The sequence below is a fragment of the Crocuta crocuta genome, unplaced genomic scaffold (assembly GCF_008692635.1).
Source record: "Crocuta crocuta isolate KB4526 unplaced genomic scaffold, BGI_CrCroc_1.0 scaffold564, whole genome shotgun sequence".
NCBI lineage: Eukaryota > Metazoa > Chordata > Mammalia > Carnivora > Hyaenidae > Crocuta > Crocuta crocuta.
Genome location: NW_027533010.1, coordinates 2,178,592 through 2,202,798, shown reverse-complemented (window position 1 = coordinate 2,202,798; position 24,207 = coordinate 2,178,592). Strand labels below are relative to the sequence as shown.

Genomic DNA, 24,207 nt, shown 5'->3' with positions numbered 1-24,207 from the left:
GCAGATTGGTTTTTGAGACATTGCTTAGCTTTCTAGATTTACACATTATAATGAGTTGAAGGCACAAGATCTTGTGTAACAACATCTAAGATCTTGCCTTCACTTGTGCCAAGGACCTAGTTTGCCTTGGCCATAGAATGTAAATCTGCTCTAGATGGGAAGGATCTTGCCTGCTCCTCAGTTTGGTCTTGGGGCTACTGCTTAGAGACTGGTATAAACTAGGCCACTGGGGCAATGCTCTCCTTGTATACAGAGCTTGGGCAGAAATAGGAGAAATAAAGTCCACCACAGATCAAAAGCCAAAGTCACCTGAAATCTGTACCTGGAAATACCTGTGCTTTCCTTGATTTAAAGAATGACCACAGATTAAAGGGGACTGGATAAAAGACATAAATGAACAAAATTTCCCTAGAATGTAGTTTTGGCTACAGAAGTACCGAAAGGCAAACCATTATCAAAAGAGAAACCTTAGAAAAAGGGTTTTATGTAGTTTATTTTAAAGGCCAAACTTCAGGCGCCGCTTGAAGCCTACTTCAGATTCTGTGTCTCCCTCTCTGCTCTTCCCCTGCTCGTGCTGTCCCTCTCAAAAAATAAGTAAACATTAAACAAACTTAGAGAATGTTTTTAATGTTTATTTTTGAGAGAGACAGCGTGAGCCGGGTAGAGGTAGAGGGAGACACAGAATCCAAAGCAGGCTCCGGGCTGTCAACACAGAGCCTGACCTGCGGTTTGAACCCATGAACCATGAGATCATGACCTGAGTTGAAGTCTGATGCTTAACTGACTGAGCCACCCTGGTGCCCCAAAAAATAATAATGTAAAGGCCAAGCTAGGTGATTAGGAGAAAAGATAAGAGATGAGAAACACCTGGACTTCAAAAGATTAGAATGGACAGCCTAAGGAGATCAGCACAATAGTGTTCTGTGGTAGACACTGGACTAAATTAAGTACTGCATTAACTCAACAGTCTTGGACTAGGGACTACTTAATAAACCTATGCTACACGTATGTAAACAGGCTGTGAAAGGTTAAGTAGCTTATACAAAGTTTCAGAGCTATTAAGTGGTAGACCCCAGATTTAAGCCAGGTTTGAAGAGTTTAAACTTAAAGAGGCAGCCTGGAATGAAATCCTAAACCAAGATCTAGGCAATTGTAAAACCCTCTAAAAGCTGCAGCTGGAGAAATCAATAGATTGGAAAATAACCTTTTTCCTCTGCCACTCATCTTACAGAATGCTAGCAGCTAGGAATTTCTACTCCTCTCCACTCCCATATTTCTCTGGGACGAGAAATAGAATCATGTAGAAAAACAGAAAATACCTAGATTCTGCTATTTGAGAGTCCTCCCCAGTGAAAAGGCTGTCTCACCTGGTCCACCTTACAGTGAAACTCAATAGTCCGTGTGCCCTACCTTAATGCCAATAAGCTTTTTAGTATCTTGCTTTCAAATATTATTGGACAAACAGGAACCATTAGACAGTCAAACATCAACATGAAGGAGGATAGCAAAAACCATAAGGGACCTAAGGGAAACTTCTAAAAAATCATGTTAAAGATACCTTGTTGCCATAAACGAAGGAAGCTATAAGAAAAGGAACAATAGTTAGGGGTGCCTGGGTGGCTCGGTTGAGCGTCCGACTTCAGCTCAGGTCATGACCCTGTGGTCTGTGAGTTCAGGCTCTCTGCTGTCAGCGCAAAGCCTGCTTCAGATCCTCTGTCGCCCCCCTCTGCCCCTCCCCGGCTCATGCTTGCCCTCTCTCAAAAATAAACATGTCTTAAAATTTTTTTTTAAAGTTTGTAAGGGTGTTGTTTTCCCTCTTCCCATATGGAGAGCATTGATGACAAACTTAAGTGCACAGGTCATGGCCTCCAGAGTGCTGTACTAGCAAAAACAAGAGCATAGATACTGGAGCCAGCACACCTGGGTATGTTGTATCCTGTCTCTCTACTGCTTACTGTAACCTGGGTTCTCAGGTATCTGGGAAACCTCATGTGTTACACGGATGACTAGATCAAGGCATTATTTGTATATTCCTGGGCTCCCTGACCAAAATACTTTCCACACACTCTCATAATACAGGCTCAGATAGATCGTAACCACTAAGTCAGATTCTGAACACAAGAGTTTATCTGTGGTATTTAAGAGAGTAGTGGGAAAGTACATGTTCTTATTTCCATCAAAAGAAAAGTTATATTTACAGGAATGAAAAAATATCTGGATCCTATCTCTGTCATTTAAAAACATTCTGTTATTTAAAAGGCAATTATATATAAACTGGAGATATTCTGGAAAGATATTCCTTTACCTGGGTGAAGCCACAATCAGTTCCACGTGAGTGGACTGTTAGGAGTACTTCACTGCTGTATAACCAGCACACAGCAGGCACTCAAAACAGATTTACTGAAAAAATTGATGCAAACGTGCTTTTATGTAGCGAACTAATTAATTACTGAGGTCCCCTGTTGATCTGAGGAAACAAATAGCACTCAGATTGGAAAGGTCAGGCAAAGGAGGTTGTTGTGTGTGGAGTAAAAGGAGGGAAGAAGATCAATAATGATTAAAGGAAGACTGAATTTTGCCCAGATTTGTTTCATAAAATGCCACAATTAAACTTGACTATGTCTATGTAAAATACACACTGAAATAACACAGGATTTCAATAACAATACAAAAAATAAACAAATTAGCTTTATTAAGTTACTACTTCAGTCCTTAGACACTGATTTGTTTACAAAAATATCAGTTTGAAATACATTATTGAAAGTGAATACACACAATAAATAGAAAATAGGGATGCATGGTGCTGGACACATTATCAACCAACTTCTCTTCATGTGATGCCCACTGCTGTAGACAAAATTTGACACATAATCAGACTTATTGAAAGAGCAGTCAAAGTACCTGAGAGGGCTGCAAACTACAAGAAAAGTAGCTTAAAGCTCTGGACCACTCACCAAAAAAATATTCACTGTTTAATCTGGGAGTTAATCTCACTATATATAGCACTGAATTACCTCCTACCCATAAGAACAATTTAAAAATAAGAAAAGTGCCAAGGAACCTTCATTAACAGTATTTTTAAGTCTAAGTTTCTACTTTAAATATCTGATGATTACTCGAATATCTAAAGCCAAGAGGCAGGCCCTATGATAATAAGTTATAAATAGTCTGAATTTAATAACTTAAAGGTGATAATGGTTAATATGATACATACCGTGTGAGTATCTCACCTAACCCCCTTCAGGTAAGGTCATTAATTATAAGGTTTAAATTTACAGTTTCAATTTCTGATTAAGAGTGATGACATCCCATTATTGTAAATATGCTAATATACATATTACTTTGAACTACACTTGATTGAATTCTGTGTACATGTGGTTCCATATTCCAAGTGCAAATTCTCAACGGTGTAGGTTTATATTCAAAGCTGGGTTTAACAAATGCTTTCTAACTTCTGAAAGCAAATGATAAAAGCACTTCCTAAAAGTAAATAAACTAAAGTTACAAACAGGTGACCAGTTCTTTTTTCCCTTTATGTGTGATGAACTTCATGAAGCATTAATTCCCGAGGTATATTTGTTTCTGGACCATACAGCTTACATGCTCTTCTTTCAAAGGCAGCTACCATCTGCTTTACAACTTCATCGAAAAACAATGTGGCAAGCTGAGAGTGCAGAAGGGAGCGGAATTCAAAAGAAATCTGTAGGAAAATGTTAATTATTTTAGGAAGCTCTTTCTTTTATTCAATGTCTACTTAGGGTAATGGTATTCACATTGTGAAATGGGCAGCTTGGCCTGTAAGGCAGAGCTGTATGGGTATGTCTAGAGATTTTTCCTACCCCTCAGAAGACGGAGACTTCTTTTCCACAATAAGCACAACTACTGGCACAATAAGCCTAACAAGGCCAGTGCATTTCATTTCAGAACAAAGAATCTGTTTTTATTAAGTTAAAGATAAAACTGGAAAAAAGCTTTGCTGAATGAATCAATACCATTTTGGTCTGGCTTCTTTTTATTTTATTATTATTATTTTTTAATGTTTTATTTATTTCTAGGAGAGAGAGAGAGAGAGAGAGAGAGAGAGAGAGAGACAGCGTGAGCAGGGGAGGGTCAGAGAGAGAGGGAGTCACAGACCCTGAAACAGGCTCCAGGCTCTGAGCTGGCAGTCAGCACAGAGCCCGACACAGGGCTTGAACCCACGAACCGCGAGATCATGACCTGAGTGAAAGTCGGATGCTTAACCGACTAAGGCACCTGGGCGCCCCAATCTGGCTTCTTTTTAATGTGCCCCTTTTAGATCTATCCTATCTCCCAAAAGGAAATACGGAAGGGAAGTAACTAACCCTTCTGACAGATATTCCTATGAGAAGTAGCAGAAGGAAGATGAGAAAATAACTATTTATATCTCCTGAAGACAGAAATCAAGACAAGTGGTTTGAGAAAGAGTATTTTAAGGACCAAATATCTACTAACTTTTTAAAAATTGCTTTTATTTTCCATTTTGAAGTAATTTCAAATTTGTAAGAAAGTAGCAAAAATACTACAAAGATTTCTGATATACCCATTACCCAGATTCTCCTATTTTAAAAAAAATTTTTTTTAAGTTTATTTATTTAGAGAGAGCGAGCGCACAAGCAGGGGAGGGGCAGAGAGGAGAGACAAAATCCCAAGCAGGCTCCACACCATCAGTGCAGAACCTGATGTGGGGCTCAAACTCATGAACTGTGAGATCATGACCTGAGCTCAGATCAAGAGTCAGATGCCTAATCGACTGTAGCACCCAGGCACCCTCAGATTCTCCTATTCTAATGTCTTATAGAACCACAGTGCAATTATTAAAGCCAGGAAATTAAGAGAGAGATAATGCTACCAGATAGTAACACTATCTAATCTACACAGGCCTTATTCAAATTTCCCCAACTGTCCCATGAATGTCCACTAATATTTTTATGAAAGCAACTCAAGAGCTGAGAACAGCAGCATCAAAATTATGACTACTTCTGGGGCGCCTGGGTGGCTCAATTGGTTGAGCGTCTAACTTTGGCTCAGGTCATAATCTCACAGTCTGTGGGTTCAATCCCCGTATTGGGCTCTGTGCTGACCGCTTAGAGCCTGGAGCCTGCTTCAGATTCTGTGTCTTCCCCTCTCTCTGCCCCACCCCTGCTCGCTGGCATGCGCACATGCGCACGCTCACTCTCAAAAACAATCATTAAAAATTTTTCTTTTTAAATTATGACTATTTCTTGAAATACAATGCCTGAGTTGCAAACACATAGAACAACTCATGTATTATCTGTTGGCAAAGAAAAACCATAAGTGGCTTTAAGTTTTCTGTAGCTAAGGTGATATGAACAAGAAAATGCCATAGTCCCTATTTTAAAAACAAATTCTCAACCTTTGCACTTTATCTCTGCACTGTAAGATGTAGAAATCAATGTGCAGATTCCATCTGGTGTTAATAAACTGTTATTAGACTGTTAGTAAAGTCTTAATATGTGTCTTATAATCTATGGACCTGTAAAAATTTGAAAATAGAGAAGGAATGACTATTCAAGTTTTCAAGAAATAGAACAGAAAAAAAAGAAAGATTCGTTAGTATTTTCTTATTAAGTTAGTGCAGAAAAAGGTATTCAATACTCAGAAATTTGAGGGGCGCCTGGGTGGCTCAGTCAGTTGAAAGTCAGACTTCAGCTCAGGTCATGATCTCACAGTTCATGGGTTCAAGTCCTGCATTGGGCCCTGCGCTGACAGCTCACAGCCTGGAGCCTGTCTTCAGATTCTGGGTTTCCCTCTTTCTCTGACCCTCCCCTGCTCATGCTGTCTCTCTCTCTCTCTCTCTCTCAAAAATAAATAAAACACTGGGGCGCCTGGGTGGCTCAGTCAGTTAAGCATCCGACTTCGGCTCAGGTCATGATCTCATGGCTCATGGGTTCGAGCCCCGCGTCGGGCTCTGTGCTAACAGCTAGCTTAGAGCCTGGAGCCTGTTTCAGATTCTGTGTCTCCCTCTCTCTCTGACCCTCCTCTGCTCATGCTGTCTCTATCTCTCTCTCAAAAATAAATAAAACATTAGAAAAATTTTTTGAAAATAAAACATTAAAAAAAATTTTTTTTAAATACTCAAATTTGAGATTTCTGAAGTCTTTTAGTAATTACTATGCACCTAAGATTAATTATGGCAGCTTAGATCTAATAAATGGATTATTCCTTCTTTATCAAAACTTCACTTAATATTTGGAACAAACTGAGGGCTGTATGAGAGACTTACTGAAAAATCCAAGGTACAAGTTCTTGGGTAGCCAGGAAGACCAGGGCTAAAACGCCAAACAGTCTCCAAATGATTGAAAAGCTTCCCATCGGTACAGGATGCCTAGAAGAAAACGAAATAAGCCACAGTGAAATACCATTTGGACTGTCCAGAATATGTAATTGAGATTGATTTCTTTTTAAAATATGTTTATAGGCCAGACCACGGGTGATAAAAACATCTCATCTTCAGCCTGGCACTAGGAAGTGACCTCTTGCTAATATATGCCATTTTCTTTCCTCCTGGGATCCCCAAGGTTTTCAGTTCTCAATTTCAGGGCTGACACCCACTGTGCTGAAGAATTTTCTCCTCTAGCAACAAAACAGGGAGTGATGTTTTTGGAAGTTTATTTCTCTAGCCCTGCCACTTATAAGTAATCCTGAATAAGTTAATGCCCAGTACCATATTTCCTTAAATCTATGAGTATAATACTTATTTTATATCATCATTATGATATAGCTAAAGTATTTATAAGGTATCTGGAACAGATCCCAAGTACAATTCTAGAATTCTTTCCTGCCCAAAGACTTTTCTCTTGTCAGTTACATTCACTCTATTCTGTTTCTAAGGATATCCATGCCTCTAGTTTTCCTGAGAGTCTGACCCTGACCGGTGTCCCTGATCCATCGCTTTCTAACCTCTAATCTCTTCAGTGCTCGTGTTTATTTTATATGTGTATGTACACCTCAAAACATAATACTTAGTATTACTATATACAGTGCATCTTGATAGTTTCCATTCTGCCTCATTAAAAGAAGGCTGACTGAGACCCACTAGAGTTGCCTCCTGCAGTGTGAAAAACAGTGGCCAGATTCACAGTCACTAGTCTATTGTCAGGACTGGTTATGACTCTGAATGAAGTTCAGCTTCTTTACTTACTATCCTAAGATGGTATCTGGGCCTTCATACTAGTAGACAACTGACCTCAAGAATATATATCACTTTCCTTCAGCAGCAAACCATCTTTTAAATCCTTGTTTCAAAGTCAACACATCCCTCCCCAATTAAGCCTTAAGTTTTCAGGTCTTTTGGCATATCCTGGCACCAATAAATGATTAAGGCCCTCCACCTCTTTATTCTGTTAACTTATTCCCCTCAACACTTTAGACTGTCCCTGCTCTGGCCTATACACTACAGACTGGCAAAAAGACTTGCATTAATAAACGTTTTTCCCCAAAGTGTATTTTTTCTTCCCTAGCCTCTGCCTCCCTAAACACAGAATGCAGGACTATTTGACTATCTCTGATGATATCTCCACAAATAGTTCAAACTGGAAGCCAAAGAGCTTCAAATATGTTTGCTGTTCATTTTTCACTTCATCTAAAGCCTTTTGAGTCAGTTATCACATAAAAACATGGTAGAATCATTACTAAGATCAATTGCAGCCATACTAAAAAGCATTTATAAAGAAATGCTCTATTTTCACATTCATAAAAGAAAATATTATAATTTTTAAGGTGGAAACCAGTGAATGTTTTAAAATTTATTTAGAGGAAAGGAGGAAAAAATAAATAAAATTTATTTAGACATGATAAAATAATAGTAAACAAAATGCTAACTACTTTATTTTTATCTTATTTATTTATTATTATTTTTTTAATGTTTTATTTCTGAGAGAAAGAGACAGTATGAGCAGGGAAGGGTCAGAGAGAGAGGGAGACACAGAATCTGAAGCAGTCTCTGGGCTCTGAGCTGTCAGCACAGAGCCCAACGTGGGGTTTGAACTCATTAACTGTGAGATCATGACCTGAGTCGAAGTCGGACGCTTAACCGACTGAGCCACCTAGGTGACTCTATTTTTATTTATTTTAGAGAGACAGCATGAGTAAGCAGGAGAGAGGGAGGGACTCTCAAGCAGGCTCCATGCTCAGCGCAGAGTCCGATGAGGGGCTTGATCCCACAACCATGAGATCATGACTGGAGCTGAAACTGACTTGACTACTAAACTGACTGAGCCACTCCAGCACCTCAGCTAACTACTTTAACAGCTAAAGTTAGTCACATTATGCTATGTCTCTGGGGAAAAGTGAAAATTTTCTTCATTTAGCTTGGTTTTTTGTTTTGTTTTGTTTATTTTTAGTGAGAGAGAGAGAGAGAGAGAGAGAGAAAGCACATGTGCACAAGCAGGGGAGGAGCACAGGGAGAGAGAGACTCTCAAGTAGGCTCCACATCCAGCAGAGAGCGTGATACAGGGCTTGGGGCTCAATCTTATAACAGTGAGATCATGACTTGCATCTAAATCAAGAGTCAGACATTAAACAGACTGAGCCACACAGGATCCCGGAAGAGTTTGATTTTATAGGTAGTTTAGTAATGAGCATCTAATTTTCAAAACCACAATATACCACCTCCCTCCAACTACTTTTTCACAAACTGTGGCAGTGCTGTACTCATACCAATAATCTAGCTCAAGGACCCACAGATTTTTACTGGTACGTTTAGATATTGCCAAAGGCCTCACTCCTAACAGCAGAGATGCTGACCACAGCAGGAGGTGTTATGACATACAAGCAGTTGTTCTGACTGAACTGAACCAGACCATACAAACTATGGCATACAAAATTTTATATTGTGGCCCAGGGAGTAAGATTCATTGAATGGTTGCCTATATTAAATCTGCTGAAAACCTCCAAGGGCTTCTGGCCATTATAGATTCATGTACACTAGAATTACTGACACACCACAGGCACATTTGGGGCAACTAGTGATTCACAGAAAATGTCACATGGCTTTTCCTGCTCCCTTGGTTACAATGATTTTTATTCTATACCACATGTGCATATGAGGTATTAAAATCCAAAACGTGAATCCAGGGACAACTAAAATTTGAACATATATACTTGTGTGTTATGCTCAAATATATCTTTTTAAAAAAAAATTGTTTTAATGTTTATTTGTTTTTGAGAGAGAGAGAGAGAAAGAGAGAGCGAGCGAGTGCAAGCAGGAGAAGCAGAGACAGAGAGACACAGAATCAGAAGCAGGCTCTAGGCTCCGAGCTATCAGCACAGAACCTGACATGGGGCTTGAACTCACAGACTGAGAGATCATGACCTGAGCTGGAGTCGGACGCTCAACTGAATGAACCACCCAGGCGCCCCTCAAATACATCTTTAAGCAATAAATTGGCACATTAAATCAGGCAGCTTATTTTATTTTATTTTTTAATGTTTATTTATTTTTGAAGGAGAGAGAAACAGAATGTGAGTGGGGAAGGGGCAGAGAGAGAGGGAAGCACAGATCCGAAGTAGGCTCCAGGCTCTGAGTGGTTAGCACAGAGCCCAATGCGGGGCTTGAACTCACAGACTGTGAGATCATGACCTGAGCAGAAGTCGGACGTCCAATCTACTGATCCACCCAGATGCTCCTATGAGGCAGCTTATTTTAATGGAAAAATAGCTTTGGAATCTGACACTTACAGTGTGTATTTGCATAAGGTTCTTCATTTTCCTAAGCCTCATAAAATTGAGATAGCAATGATCATTTTATACATGTTATTATAAAGACTTTTTTTTTCTAATACAGTTTCCTCTCTCCTTGGCAGTGCTGAAAGATACCAAGATTATGAGGAACATTTCTGGATCTGTAATAACCCAAGAAAACAGTAGTGAGAACTTAAGCACGGAGATTTCATTACTCCCATAATTGTAGTATTGGTGTTGAGGAAACACAAACATGAAAAAGAGGAGCTTCCACTCACTCCAGTAGCTCAAACTTGTCAAGCAGAAATCAGATGAAGAAATAAATTAGAGTGATAAGAGAAACAAAGCATGTATACCAAAGAATCACTAAAGTAGGACTGATTATTTATATAAAGGAAAGGGAGAAAGCAACACCAGACAGTTAGAATTTGAAGGATTACTAGGCAAAGAGTTAAGTTTATTACAGGTAGAAAAGTGAGGAATATGCAAAGGCACAGGGCTGCATAGTAAGCACTGTACGGTGCATTCATGGAACTTGAAGATGGAAGGTATTGCCTGAACGAATAGTATAACGTGTGTGTGTGTGTGTGTGTGTGTGTGTGTGTGTGTGTGTGTACTGGAGTATACACTGGGGGAGCAACAATAAAGCAGATGACTTAAACATGTATGTATTAAGAAGCAAGGGAAGGAGTGTCAACTATACCTCAATAAAATTTAAAAAAGCCATTGAAAGGAAGAAAAAGCCAGGAGGAAAAAATTGAGGGTCATTATTTTTTTTCCCCAAGAGTTTAGTTAGATATAGAATAACTGAAGATTTAAGTTATAAGAGGGGCACCTGGGTGGCTCAGTTGGTTAAGCACCCGACTTTGGCTCAGGCCATGATCTCACAGTTCATGGGCTCAAGCCCCTCATTAGGCTCTGTGCTGACAGCTCAGAGCCTGGAGCCTGCTTCAGATTCTGTCTCTCTCCCTCTCTCTCTGACCCTCCCCTGCTCACGCTGTGTCTTTCTCTCTCTCTCAGAAATAAATAAAAACATTGAAAAAAATTTTTAAAAAATATTTAAGTTGTAAGAGACTGAGGTCAGGGGCACCTGGGTGGCTTACTTGGTTGGGCATCCAGCTCTTGATTTTGGCTCAGGTCATGCACAGTTCGTGAGATCAAACCCCACATCGGACTCTGTGCTGACAGCATGGAGTCGGCTTGGGATTCGCTGTCTCCCTCTTCCCCTCTGCCAGTCCCCTGCTAGTGCACTTGCTCACTCGCTCGCTCTCTCGCTCTCTCTCTCTCTCAAAATAAAGATACATTAAAAAAAAAAAAACTGAGATCGGGGAACAGACAAACATGAAAAAAAATTTTTTTTCACATTGATTTATTTTTGAGAGAGAGAATATGAGCAAGATAGGGGCAGAGAGGGAGACACAGAATCTGAAGCAGGCTCCAGGCTCTGAGCTGTCAGCGCAGAGCCTGATGTGGGGCTTGAACTCACAAACTGTGAGATTGTGACTTGAACTGAAATCAGATGCTCAATTGACTGAGCCATCCAGGCGCCCCCGCTCCCCCCGCCAAACATTTTAAGATTATATATTCATTGGTGTTAGAAAGACTGAGCCAGAGTCTTGGCTCTGTAACCTTGGGTAAGTTATCCAACTCTTCTAAACCTTAAATTTGCTCAACTGTATGATGGAGAACAGTAACATTTGAATCTCAAAGGGCTGTTTGAAGATTAAACAAATAATTCAAATAAAACACTACAAATAAATGTTAGCTAATGTGAGAGGTCATGCAGTACAGTAGTACAAAACTCCAAAACTATGAGGCAAATAGGTGGAAATATTCATAATGGCAAAGTCCCAGAGAGGGGCACAGCCCTTTTACTTGGAGTTCAAGTTTTGAGAGTAAGATGAGGGCGGAATCCAAAGTCTTAGCCTCACTGGACAGTAGACTCTGATATGACGGTTACACTTCATTCAATGCCTAATAATGAGCTGACGAAGGCATTTAGCTCTGGCCAGTTACCAAGAAATGGTATCTGGTGGGCATAAAATACAACTAAACTTTAAGTCTTTGGCCACCAAACTCTAGGAATTCAAAAGAACTCTATGGAATTCTGCCATTTTGTTTATTTAAGCCTTGGTACCTTTTCTATACAGGTACTCTCCTCTGACAAGGTAAGATGATCAACAGAATGCCTGTAATAGTATGTGGCATTTTAGTAATGACCACGTGGCAGTATGACCTCGACAGTGTTTATGTTCTCATTTACATCTTTTTCTACCTCTCTCCATGGTCTCACCACTTTCCCTTCCTTAACTTAAAAAATAACTAGTGCAAAAGTTAAATTAAAACATTTGTCCCTTGTGTGGGCCAATCTTTCCTAACGGGTAGTATTCCTCAAGTAAAGAAAAAAAGAAAAAGTTTATTTCCATATCCTAGTCAAATTTCTATTTGGAAAGAATAACACTAATATTGGGTAAAACAGCACAGTTAGAAAACATAAGAAATCATTTGTTTTTTCCTTCCTTCTGATTAGTTAGGCGACATTCTTTTAAGCTATTATACTTTTAACTCACTTGATATAATCAACATTTGGGAAAGATTTAAAAACAACAAAAAGCAAAACTATTACCTTGACCAAATGTGGTTTCACCAAGGTTACCACTGATGTATAGCGCTCCAACACAGGTGGAAACCCAATTTCTAATCGTGTTTTGCAGTATCCAGTTCTCTTTGATATTACATCTGATTTTTTGCACCAAGGAACAAAATGCTTGTAATCCTCCATTCCTGATACCACATCATACATTTCCTGCATAGAGTATCTTTAAAAAAAAAAAAAGGAGAGGTGTTAACTGCACCTAGTTATATGGTAAACGTATACTTTAAATTGAAATGAGGAGCGCCTGGATGGCTTAGTCAGTTAAGCATCTGACTCTCGGTGGTTCGGGAGGCTGAGCTCTGCATGGGGCTCTGCACTGACAGTTCAAAGCCTGCTTAGGATTCTCTCTATCTGCTTTTTTCCTCTATGTCATCCCAACTCAATGTCTCTCAAAATATATAAATAAACTTTAAAAAATAAAAGAACTGAAATCAAATATATACTTTGAAATTTATTTATTCATTTATTTTAATAATCTCTACACCCAATGTGGGGCTCAAAGTCACAACCCTGACATCAAGTGTTGCATGCTGTTCTGACTGAGCCAGCCAGACATACCCCTTTTTTATTTTTTTAAGATCAAATATATACTTTAGAGCAAAGATGTTCACAATATACTGTTATATGAAAAAAAAACACACTACAAAGCAGATAGGATATGCACAATTCTATTATCCGTTTAAGAAGTTATAAATAAATACTGTATTTCTAACTTTTAAATACCTGATGTTTACTTTTTCCTGAAACTAACTGTTGTGGTAACAGAGTATGTGCAATGAAAATAGATTTAAAAAGCCCTGGAAGGACACAGATTAAACAACAGTTTCAACTCAAAAAAATAGAAGTAGGAATAAAGATAGACTCTCTTAGTACATATTCTTCTGTATTTTTAGGTTTTTATAAAAGTATGTAGTATTCTTGTAATTTAAAAAAAAGAAGAAATTATTCTAGGACATAAAGGAAATCTCTCATTATTTTTTGAGCTGGCATAACACCCTATCAACCCTAACCTGACAAAGAACATAAAAAAATAAAATCTATAGACCAATGTCACCTGTGATTACTAAGGCAAAAATTCTAATTATCGGCAAATAAAATCCAGAAATACATTTTAAAAAGCCATTAACAATCAAATGCAACTCTTTTAAAGATGCATGGGTGGCTTAACACTAAGAATGATATTATAACCATATTAACCAAAAGAAGAAAAACTGTGATTCTATCCATGAATGGTAACATACCAAAAGGATTCTCATTAGAGTTAGAAATAAGACAAAGATGCTAGTTATTGTTCTGTAACATTGTTTTGAAAGTATGAGCTGAAGTAAATAAGAGTGTGAAATATGAGGCATATGTATGGAGAAGAATAAGGCAAGAGTATCAGTTGGCAGGTGATATGACTATCAAATCAGAAGAGAAGCAATTCAGAATTTAGTAAGGTAACCTATTACAGAACTTTAAAAACTTAAGGCCCTAAATGGAAAGCAAACAAACAGAAACAACAAGTCTATGGATACAGATAAAAGACAAGTGAATGAGAGCCAGATACATATTATTCTTATAAAAACTCAACACTGTTAAAACATAATTCACCTCAGAATCATAATAGGAATTTAGACCACCACCAAGATCATGATGGCTGCAACTAGAATTCTGCCTCCCTTCAATCCCTTCAACAAGTACATGGTCTTAATCAACCACACCATGCCCTACAACTACCCAGTACCCCTCCCAGATGATGGGAACAGGCCCAAGGTGCCCAGCCACCCCCAGGACCTTCAGGGCCCAAGCCTGGAATGGCTGAAGAAACTGTAAGCACCTCCAGTGGCAGGGAGGACGCCTCTTCCCATGGCCAAAATGTGAAAAGCGAGAGAAAAATTATACAGTAATTTAAATGATCCCAATATAAATTGCAAAAGGGAAGTTTCATAATAAGAGAGAATGAGTCTTTATAAATGTTTAAATTAATCTTTATGAGCATGAAATGAGGCCCACAGCAGAAGGGAGGGAAAATAACCCTACTTTTCAGTTTTCAGTTACTTTGAAATAAATACCAGAGTAAGTCCCATGAAGAAGTATGAAACCTTATAGCCTAGAACATAATTGTTATAAAATTAGTAGTAGTCTACAACAACTAAGAAAGCAGTATATGTAGCATAGTGGTCAAAAGGATGGACTTTATAGTCAGAAAGGGCTGTGCTCAAATATCAACTTGAAAACATAGTGAGCCACATGACCCTGGGTAGACTGTTTAACCTCTCAATTTTGTGTTCTTCATCCATTAACTGAAAAGTACCTCTACAGGGTTCTTTTAAGGATTAAATGAAATTATTTTGCCATACTGCACAATGCTTAATAAGCACTTAATAAACTAAGCAGCTAATATGTGTTTATCTCAAATATGGGGGAAAGATAAGACCAATTTGTAATAAAAAGAATTATTTATTAATATTTTTATTATTTTTAATTTATTAATATTATTATTGAACTGAAAAAGACTTAGGAATAATAAGTAAATATAATAAGTAAATATGTTGGAAAAAATCATCTTTGAAAAAATAATCTTTGGAATCATACTTCATGTACATTATCTCTCTGAGCTTCAGTTTCCTCACCTCTACAACGAGTGTACCACCACCTAATATACATGGCTACTGTGAGAATTAAATGAAACAATAAATATAAAGCATCCAGGAATAGCTGTCAAATGTCAGGTCCACGGTGAAAAGAAGGTAACAGTGATTCAGAAGTAAAGCAGACCAGGGGTGCCTGGGTGGCTGTCGGTTTTGCATCTGACTCTTGGATCTCAGCTCTGGTCCTGATCTCACAGTTCGTGGGTTCGAGCCCCACATCAGGCTCTGTGCTTGCAGCGTGGAGCCTGCTAGGGGTTCTTTCCCTCCCTTTGCCCCTCCTCTGTTCACACACAGGCTTTCTCTCAAAATTAATAAACAAACAAAAAAAGTAGTCCAATTCACTATTTATATTTTTATTGCCATTTCTCTTTTTAACTGATACCAGCTCTGGCAAAGATGTCTACCTATCCAATTTTTAGGCTCACTTTACATGGTGTTCTTGCTGGGAAGAAAATGCCCATCAGGAGGCTACTACTCCCTGGCACAAAAACAGACACTCAGATCACTGAAACAGAATAGAGAACCTAGAAATGGACCCACAAACGGATGGCCAACTAATCTTTGACAAAGCAGGAAAGAATATCCAATGGAATAGAAGATAGTCTCTCCAGCAAATGGTGCTGGGAAAATTGGACAGTGATTGTAGCCAAATGAACCTCGACCACTTTCTTACACCATACACAAAAATAAGCTCAAAGTGGATGAAAGACCTAAATGTAAGACAGGAAACCATCTAGATTCTAGAGGAAAAGTAAGCAAAAACCTCTTTGACCTTGGCCACAACTTCTTATTCAACACGACTCCGGAGGCAAGAGAAATAAAAGCAAAAAAGAACTACTGGGACCTCATCAAAATAAAAAGCTTTGCACAGTGAAGGAGACAAGCAGCAAAACTAAAAGGCAACCGACGGAATGGGAGAAGATATTTGTAAATGACGTATCAAATAAAGGGTTAGTATCCACAGTCTATAAAGAACTTATCAAGCTCAACACCAAAAAGCCAAATAATCCAGTGAAAAAATGGGCAAAAGACATGAATAGACACTTCTCCAAAGAAGACATACAGATGGCCAACAAACACATGAAAAGATGCTCAACATCACTCATCATCAGGGAAATACAAATCAAAACCACAATGAGCTACCTCGTCACACCAGTCAGAATGGCTAAAATTAACCACTCAGGCAACAACAGATGATGGTGAGGATGCAGAGAAAGAGGATCTCTTTTGCACTGCTGGTGGGAATGTAAACTGGTAGAGCCACTCTGGAAAACAGTATGGAAGTTCCTCAAAAATTAAAAACAGAACTACCTACAACCTGGCAATTGCTCTGCTAGGTATTTATCCAAGGAATACAGGTGTGCTGTTTTGAAGGGCACATGTACCCCAATGTTTATAGCAGCACTATCAACAATAGCCAAAGTATGGAAAGGGCCCAAATGTCCATCAATGGATGAATGGATAAAGATGTGGTGTGTGTGTATGTATATATATACACATACACACACAATGGAGTATTACTCAGCAATTAAAAAGAATGAAATCTTGCCATTCACAACTAACTATGTGGGTGGAACTGGAAGGTATTATGCTAAACGAAATTAGTCAGTCAGAGAAAGACAAATATCATACAAAACAGATGAACACAAGGGAAGGGAAGCAAAAATAATATAAAAACAGGGAGGGGAACAAAACATAAAAGACTCTTAAATATGGAGAAAAAACAGAGGGTTGCTAGAGGGGTTATGGGAGGGGGGATGGGCTAAATGGGTAAGGGGCATTAAGGAATCTACCCCTAAAATCATTGCTGCACTATATGTTAACTAGGATATAAAGTAAACAATAAATAAATTAAAAAAAAAAAAAGGAGGCTATTATTCCCAATACCTCTGTTGTACTGAAAAGGAAAAAAACCTAGTTTTTTCCAATAATCCCTTCCAAATCAATATGGTTTTAGAATAAGGTATATCTTTTTAAGAGACTCTGAGGACTAAGGAATTACAAAGGCACAAGTTATATGGAGCCTGGGTTCCTAAATTGCTGCCCATGGATGGGGAATACATCCTTGAACTTTAGATAAGGAAGAAATAGATTTTCAGGTTTTACCTATATGGCTGCTAGCATTACCTTAACCAATACAGTGACTTAGCTAGTAACAAAGGTAATTTTAGTGACAAAAGGGGAGTCTGCTGAAAGTCCTTTACTACAGAAATATCAGGAGGGAAAAAACAAGTGAACAAATTTATGAAATGCACTTTTACAAGAAATTTATGTAATAGTTAACAGCCTGTTGAGAATTAAGACCCCCTTGTAGGAATTCCCCTATGAACAGATGCTATATTTCTGGTTAGCAGAACTGCAATCTCTGTATTCTCTCCTGTATATATGGCTAGATGAGGGGTCAAACCTGGCCCATTATGTGGTTTTGTAAATAAAGTTTTATTTGCACATAGTCACACTCATTTATTAACTACTGTCTACAGCACTATGTCTTTTGGGCTACAATTACAATGACAGAGTTGAGTAGTTGCTACAGAGATAGTACGGTCCACAAAACCTAAATTTACTCTCTGGCCCTTTACAGAAAAAGTCTGCCAACCTATGCTCTTGGTGATAGGAGCTTCTTAGCACATCTGTATGTTACTTACCTGTGCATGCGTATATGTGAGGAAGCTATATAAAAGCATATTGGGCCCAACATATCACTAACGTTGCCACTTCAAAAACCAAACAGTGTACAAAAATACAGGTCATCAACAGTTCAGTTACTTCCTTTATGTGTCAAGGCTTAAACCTATCCTACAAATTCACCATATAATTATGTTCATTCAACAAATATTTACGAAACAGTGAAGGCTATGGAAAAGGCCAATCCAGAAAAATCAGAGCTTAGTCTGTAAGAAGAAAATCCAGGAAAAAAAAGGTCATGATACAAGAAAGTTGTGAACATGCTCTTTTAGCAGAACTATTATTTTATACAAACCCTATAATTCTCCTCTCTGAATATTCTTTTCTTTTGTTTATTAATGGTGCAGCAATTCTGAAGAAAGTTCTTGCATATATCTCCTTAGGCAAAACTGAGGTATGTAGTGGAAGGGTTCTGCTCATCAGTATACCACAGGAAGCTAAATATCTAAAAAGACAAAAATTACTTGATTTAGAATGGCATTGAAAATTAAGAGGAAACACAAATTATAGACTGTAAAATACTAACACACTTTATTTTTTTTAAGTAATCTCTACAACCACCATGGGGCCCAAACTCATGACTATGAGATCAGGAATTGCATGTTCCACCAACTGAGCCAGCCTGGCACCCCAGTGACTATCTTTGGAAGGCTTTGCAACTTTAGAATATTCCTGAAACACACACACACACACACACACACACACACGCACACGCACAGGCACGCAGAAAAAAATCTTATTAAATACCATAAGGAAAACTGAAAATAACAGCTTACAGTTTTGGTTAGAAGTTCCTGGCACAAAAGGTCTCTCTCCCAGAAAGCTGGCTTTCAGTCTACAGTCACGTATTCCAACATATTCTTCCCATACACTTGCTAAAATATTCATCATCTATTTTTTTCTTTCTTTCTTCGATAATGTAAACTCTATCCCCAATGTGGGGCTTGAACTCATGACCCCAAGACCATGATTCCCATGGTCTATTGACTGAGCCAGCCAGATGCCCCTTATCATCTATTTTTTAACTCATCTATCCAGCTTGTTTTCTCAGCTGGATCCAGAGTTTCCTCTTAATTCTTTTCTTTTTTCTTAAGTTTATTTATTTTGAGAGAGAGAGAGAGAGAGAGAACGAGAGAGTGTGTGAACACAAAAGTGGAGGAGGGGCAGAGAGAGGGAGAGAGAATCCCAAGCAGGCTCTGCACTGTAAGCACAGAGCTGGATTCAGGCTCGAACTCAGGAACCTAGAGATCACGACCCGAGCTGAAGTTGTACTCAGCCGAGTGATTCAGCCAGATGCCCCAGGTTCCTTAAATCTTGATCTACTCTGAGACTCGAGACTGGAGATCTAGTGACCCTCAGGACTGTTGCTCTATACTCCTTTAACTTCCAGTCTCCCTTTCAATGCATGTATGTAAAAACACATGTCAAAGAAATTAGAATATTAATTCTTTGGGTATTTCTAAATACAGATGCCTGATACACTGTTTTTCACCTGAATATTTTTGCCTTTCCCTAATAAGATTATTACATAACTAATTTATACTACTATTCATGTATCAGTTCACACACTTATTGAGATCTTGTTCTGTGCTAGGCACTAGGGATATAATGGTAAAAATAAAAATTAACTGTATGAAGATTACTTTGTAGTTGAGGATTCAACTCTCTCTCAGAAATATATAAAAAAATATTTAAAAAATTTTAAAAAGGATTGAAAAAGAAGTGCTAAGAAAGAAATGGGGATGGGGACATGTAATCAGGAGCTCCTTAGATAAGGTGGTCTAGGAAGTCCTTTGAGGTTATATTTCAGCTGAGACATAATAGAAGGAGTTAGCCATGTAAAGAGAGAAGTAGGTATGTATGTACATAATAAATGTGTGTGTGTGTGCACACACAGTATATGTGAAGTATATAGGAGGAGGAGAGGTAGATAGGGGGCATTCCAGGTAGTAGGAAAAGGGCCTGGCAGTATCTGCAGACTGAAAAAGACTAACAGTATAGCAGCAGTATAGCAAGCCAGGAGAGTACCATGAAATAATAGTAAACTGGTTGGAGCTAGATCATATTGGGAATTATTAGCCAGAATAAAGCAATTTGTATTTTATCCTCAATGAGAAGCTTTTGAAGAATTCCCAGCAAAAGAATTGTACTTCATTAGATCAAATCTTCAAATTATTTTTTAAAAGAGGAATGGATGGTCTGGTGAAATCTTCTTGTGTCATCATACATAAAGCATGCTATATAAAATAGGATTTACACATAAACAAATTTCTTTGGACACAGACATCCTACAATTTGGTTACGGAGGAAGAAACAATCAAGTTAAACAAAGAATAGTTGAAGAAATAGTTGGGAATATTCAGCCAGAAGATAGAGATGATACCTGAGGATATGGTTCCAAAATATAAAAAAGAAGCCCAATAAGAGGGAGACAAATTTAGGCTCCATAATACAAGAAAGAACTTTTGAAGATTTCTTTTTTTCTTAATTTATTTATTTTTGTGAGAGAGGGAACAGAAGATCTGAAGTGGGCTCTGTGCTGACAGCAGAGTCCGATGTGGGGCTCAAACTCACAAACCATGAGATCACGACCTGAGCCGAAGATGTATGCTTAACTGACTGAGTAACACAGGTACCCCAAAAAAGAACTTTTGAACACTAATACTCTTTATAAAAATTAGGTAGTTTTATTCTAGACAATGAAATAGAGGTCAATGAAAATGGTTGAGCTAAACACTGCATGACTATTTGTCAAACGTAATGGTAAAGAATCAAACATATGAACTATACAGATGAACTTACTGGCCTCTTTTAATACTTTAAAAAACAAAACTTCATTTATTTCTAAGAGAGAGCGAGTGAGCAAGGGAGGGTCAGAGAGAGAGAGAGAGAGAGAGAGAGAGAGAGAGAATCTGAAACAGGCTCCAGGCTCTGAGCCAGCTGTCAGCACAGAGCCCAACGCGGGGCTTGAACCCACGAACCTTGAGATCATGACCTGAGCGGAAGTCAGACGCTTAACGGATTGAACCCAGGCACCCTCCCTTTTAATACTTTTAAGATTCTTCATCCAACTGTAAATAACACTGAAATATGTGAACAATGGGGATAATATTGCAAAACAAGATAGCTTTGTGAATTCTAGGTTTTCTAGGACATCACAAGTGGTATTTGATTTTATAATGATGGTAAGAGCATATTTTAAAGATATCTCTATTTTTTTAATCATAAGAGATTTTAGATAAATTCATCTCCTAGAGATAAAAATGTTACCAATTTAGATAGATTCATCTAGAGAGAATAAAGATGTTAAGTGTTTCCAAAATATCTTTAAAAATTAGTTATGTGAATCTTATTTTAAAGGCAGAGAAAATGTTAAAATAATCCTATTGTCGGGGCACTTGGGTGGCTCAGTCAATTATGCATCTGACTCCTGATCTCAGCTAGGGTCATGATCTCAAGTTTGGGCGGATAAAGCCCCATGTTGGACTCTGCGCTGACAGCATGGAGCCTGCCTGGGATTCTCTCTCTTCCTCTCTCTTTCAAAATAAATAAATAAACTTAAAAAAAAAAAACCCAGCCTATTATGATTTTCTTTTCTTTTCTTTTTTGAGTAAACCTATAGAGTTTTCTTAAAAGTGGGAAAAGACCCAGGCACCTGGGTGACTCAGTTAAGCTTCTGACTTCCGCTCAGGCCAGGAACTCGCAGCTGGTGAAGTAGAGATCCGGGTCAGGCTCTGTGCTGACAGCTCAGAGCCTGGAGCCTGCTTCGGAATCTGTTTCCCTCTCTCTCTGGTCCTCCCCTACTCACACTCTGCTTTCTCTCTCTCTCTCAAAAATAAAATATTTAAAAAAAGGTGGGATTATACTAATGTAAGTGAATGATAGTTACTCTACTAAATGAAGCAGATTAGTGGAAATAGTGGAAATAACATAATTTGATAATTTAGCTTCCTCCTTAAAAAAATTTTTTTAAACGTTTATTCATTTCTGAAAGACAGAGCACGAGCAGGGGAAGGGCAGAGAGAAAGACACAGAATCTGAAGCAGGCTCCAGGGTATGAGCTATCAGCACAGACCCTGACGTGGAGCCCGAACCCACGACCAGTGATATCATGACCTGAGCCAAAGTCAGACACTCAACTGACTGAGCCACCCAGGTGCCACAGCTTCTCCCATTAAAAAAGAAAGCCACATAAAATAATTTAGGATCTGTTAGCTATATTGATTACAAACCAAATCTGGTATACAAAATACCTAATCACCTGTTTCCCTTCTAAGACATTCTGTAGATGTCTTTGTTATAACAGTTTTACCTATTTTCCCCACTTTTTGTGTACTTTGTTACCTATTATCAGAAGCCAATTGTGGCTGACAGACACTGAACACACTGATTAATAATTTTCTGATAAATCAGTATCAGAAAAGTCAGCATCTCTGAGATAAACCTTTATTTAAAAAAGATAAGACCATTGCTCCTGAATAGATGAACTGGTTGCTTATGAAGCTTTTCACTGCATATGGTTTTGAATTTTGTATCAAGTTTATGAAACACTATGCCCCCAACCTCTACCTCCCCCAAAACACATGCACACACACACACACACCCTTATACAATCTGATTGCAATCATAAAGTAAATGTGTTTAAAGCAAGCTAATAGTTTCCCTGATGAGTTTGTCTACTATGGTTACAAGCCCTGGACCACACATCTATTTTCACAATCAAGAATGATGTCAAGAAAGAAAGAAAGAGAAAGAAAGAAAGAAAGAAAGAAAGAACGCTTTTAACTGTAACGAAGAGGCATACACTCATATATGTTGTTAAACCATGAAATTAAAACTGAATCAGGAAGGGCAGTTTTTGGTTACTAATCTTCCAATACTACATCTCACTCTACTATAATAAAGGCCACAATCTATATTAATGCTTCCGCCTAAAAATGAGCTCATAAACTGCCTCCCTCTTCATTATTATAAACAGTAAATATTTGTATTGGAACTTAAACTTTAATGTGATCACTAAAACAACTTTTCAAGTTATTTCCTTTAGCAGGACTAAGTCTAAATATGATAAATAATCTCATATTTAGAAATTTAATATTTCAGTTCCAACCAATATTTGTCGAAAAGGATTTAGAGTTGGCTGGGGCTTGGAAACTTGAAAAATACTTCTATAATCTAAATTCCTGCAGTTCAGGGGCGCCTGGGTGGCTCAGTCGGTTAAGCGTCCAACTTCAGCTCAGGTCATGATCTCACAGTTCGTGGGTTCGAGCCCCACGTCGGGCTCTGTGCTGACAGCTAGCTCAGAGCCTGGAGCCTGTTTCAGATTCTGTGTCTCCCTCTCTCTCTGACCCTCCCCTGCTCACACTGTCTCTCTTTCTCAGGAATAAATAAAACATTAAAAAAAATTTAAAAAGAAAAAAAAAAGGAAAGAGAAACGTCTAAAAAAAATTAAAAAAAAATAAATTCCTGGAGTTCAGTATTTGTGCTTTCTCCCTTCATCTTGTACTGTTTACAACTGAATACATTTTAAACACTAACTTTAATTTTCGAGCATTAATTTATTACAAAGTCATTAGTAAAAGGAAACTAAGCGGTAGAAGTATGGAATCATTCATGTCTCCGCCTCCACCCACCAAAAAAGAGCCAACCAGGAAAATCCAAGGCTGGTTCAAGGTTACAGGACCTCTAAGTTAAAGTCGAGTGGGGGAAAAAAAAATCCAGGTTCCCTACTATGGCTACATTTAATTTTGCAAGCACCAAAGGGTGGAGGCAAAGACCCCCCCACCAAAAAATGGGAAAGCACGTCTGGCCAGTTGGCACGCTAGAAGAAACGAAGGGGGCTCACCGCCAGGCCACAAACTCCCACAGCCCGGGCAGCTAGCAAGTCTTGTGCCGCAAAGATAAAAGAGCAGCAACAGCAGCAGGCCCCAGGGGAGGAGACCGGAAGAGCACCAAGTTACCGGTCGCCAAATTGCTCTATCAGCTGCTACTAGGTCGCTGCGCCGATGATTCACTACCTCTCGCGAGGGTAGCGAGCCACCAACCCAGACAGGGCGTCTGGTACAGGCCCGCGAACCTCCGCCCAGAGTGATGGGCGCAAAGTCTGAATCCCTCAAATGCCGAACGCAGGAGACCCTCTCCCTCTGGAGACGCGGAAATGCATCCGGTCGGGATCCACCTCGCCCGGGGTCTCCTTGGTCCCCCAACTCAGCAAGCCGGGGCCGAAGGCTACCCTCACCGCGACGCCCCCGTTGTTTATTACCTGACGTTCCGGGTAGGCCCCTGCCCCGGAGCCGGGGTTCCGGCCGCTGCTGTCGACTTTGGACGGCATCCCGAAACCACCTTTCTCAGGGCCCTCTGGCCGGCCCGAGCTGCCATGATCTTCTGAAGCCGGTCCTCACCTCCGGGACCTGGCCCTGGGCGCCGCCCTCCTGCGGCCCGCGGAGTCGCCCGGCTCTGCCACCTTCCGACCAATCGGCAGGCCCCTTGAGCCGCCAGACACGCCCT

General features: G+C 39.1%; 1 protein-coding gene across 1 annotated transcript; it reads right to left on the bottom strand.

Annotated features, from left to right (window-relative positions):
• Nucleotides 1-2,675: 2,675 nt before the first annotated feature.
• Nucleotides 2,676-24,170, bottom strand: COQ10B (coenzyme Q10B). The gene is made up of 5 exons (XM_077745801.1): nt 23,963-24,170; nt 17,996-18,145; nt 12,350-12,542; nt 6,266-6,367; nt 2,676-3,700 (listed from the first exon to the last, which is right to left on the bottom strand). Exons 1-5 carry the CDS (start codon nt 24,076-24,078, stop codon nt 3,533-3,535), a joined length of 729 nt encoding a protein of 242 aa, XP_077601927.1. The 5' UTR covers nt 24,079-24,170; the 3' UTR covers nt 2,676-3,532.
• Between the last annotated feature and the right edge of the window lie 37 nt (nt 24,171-24,207).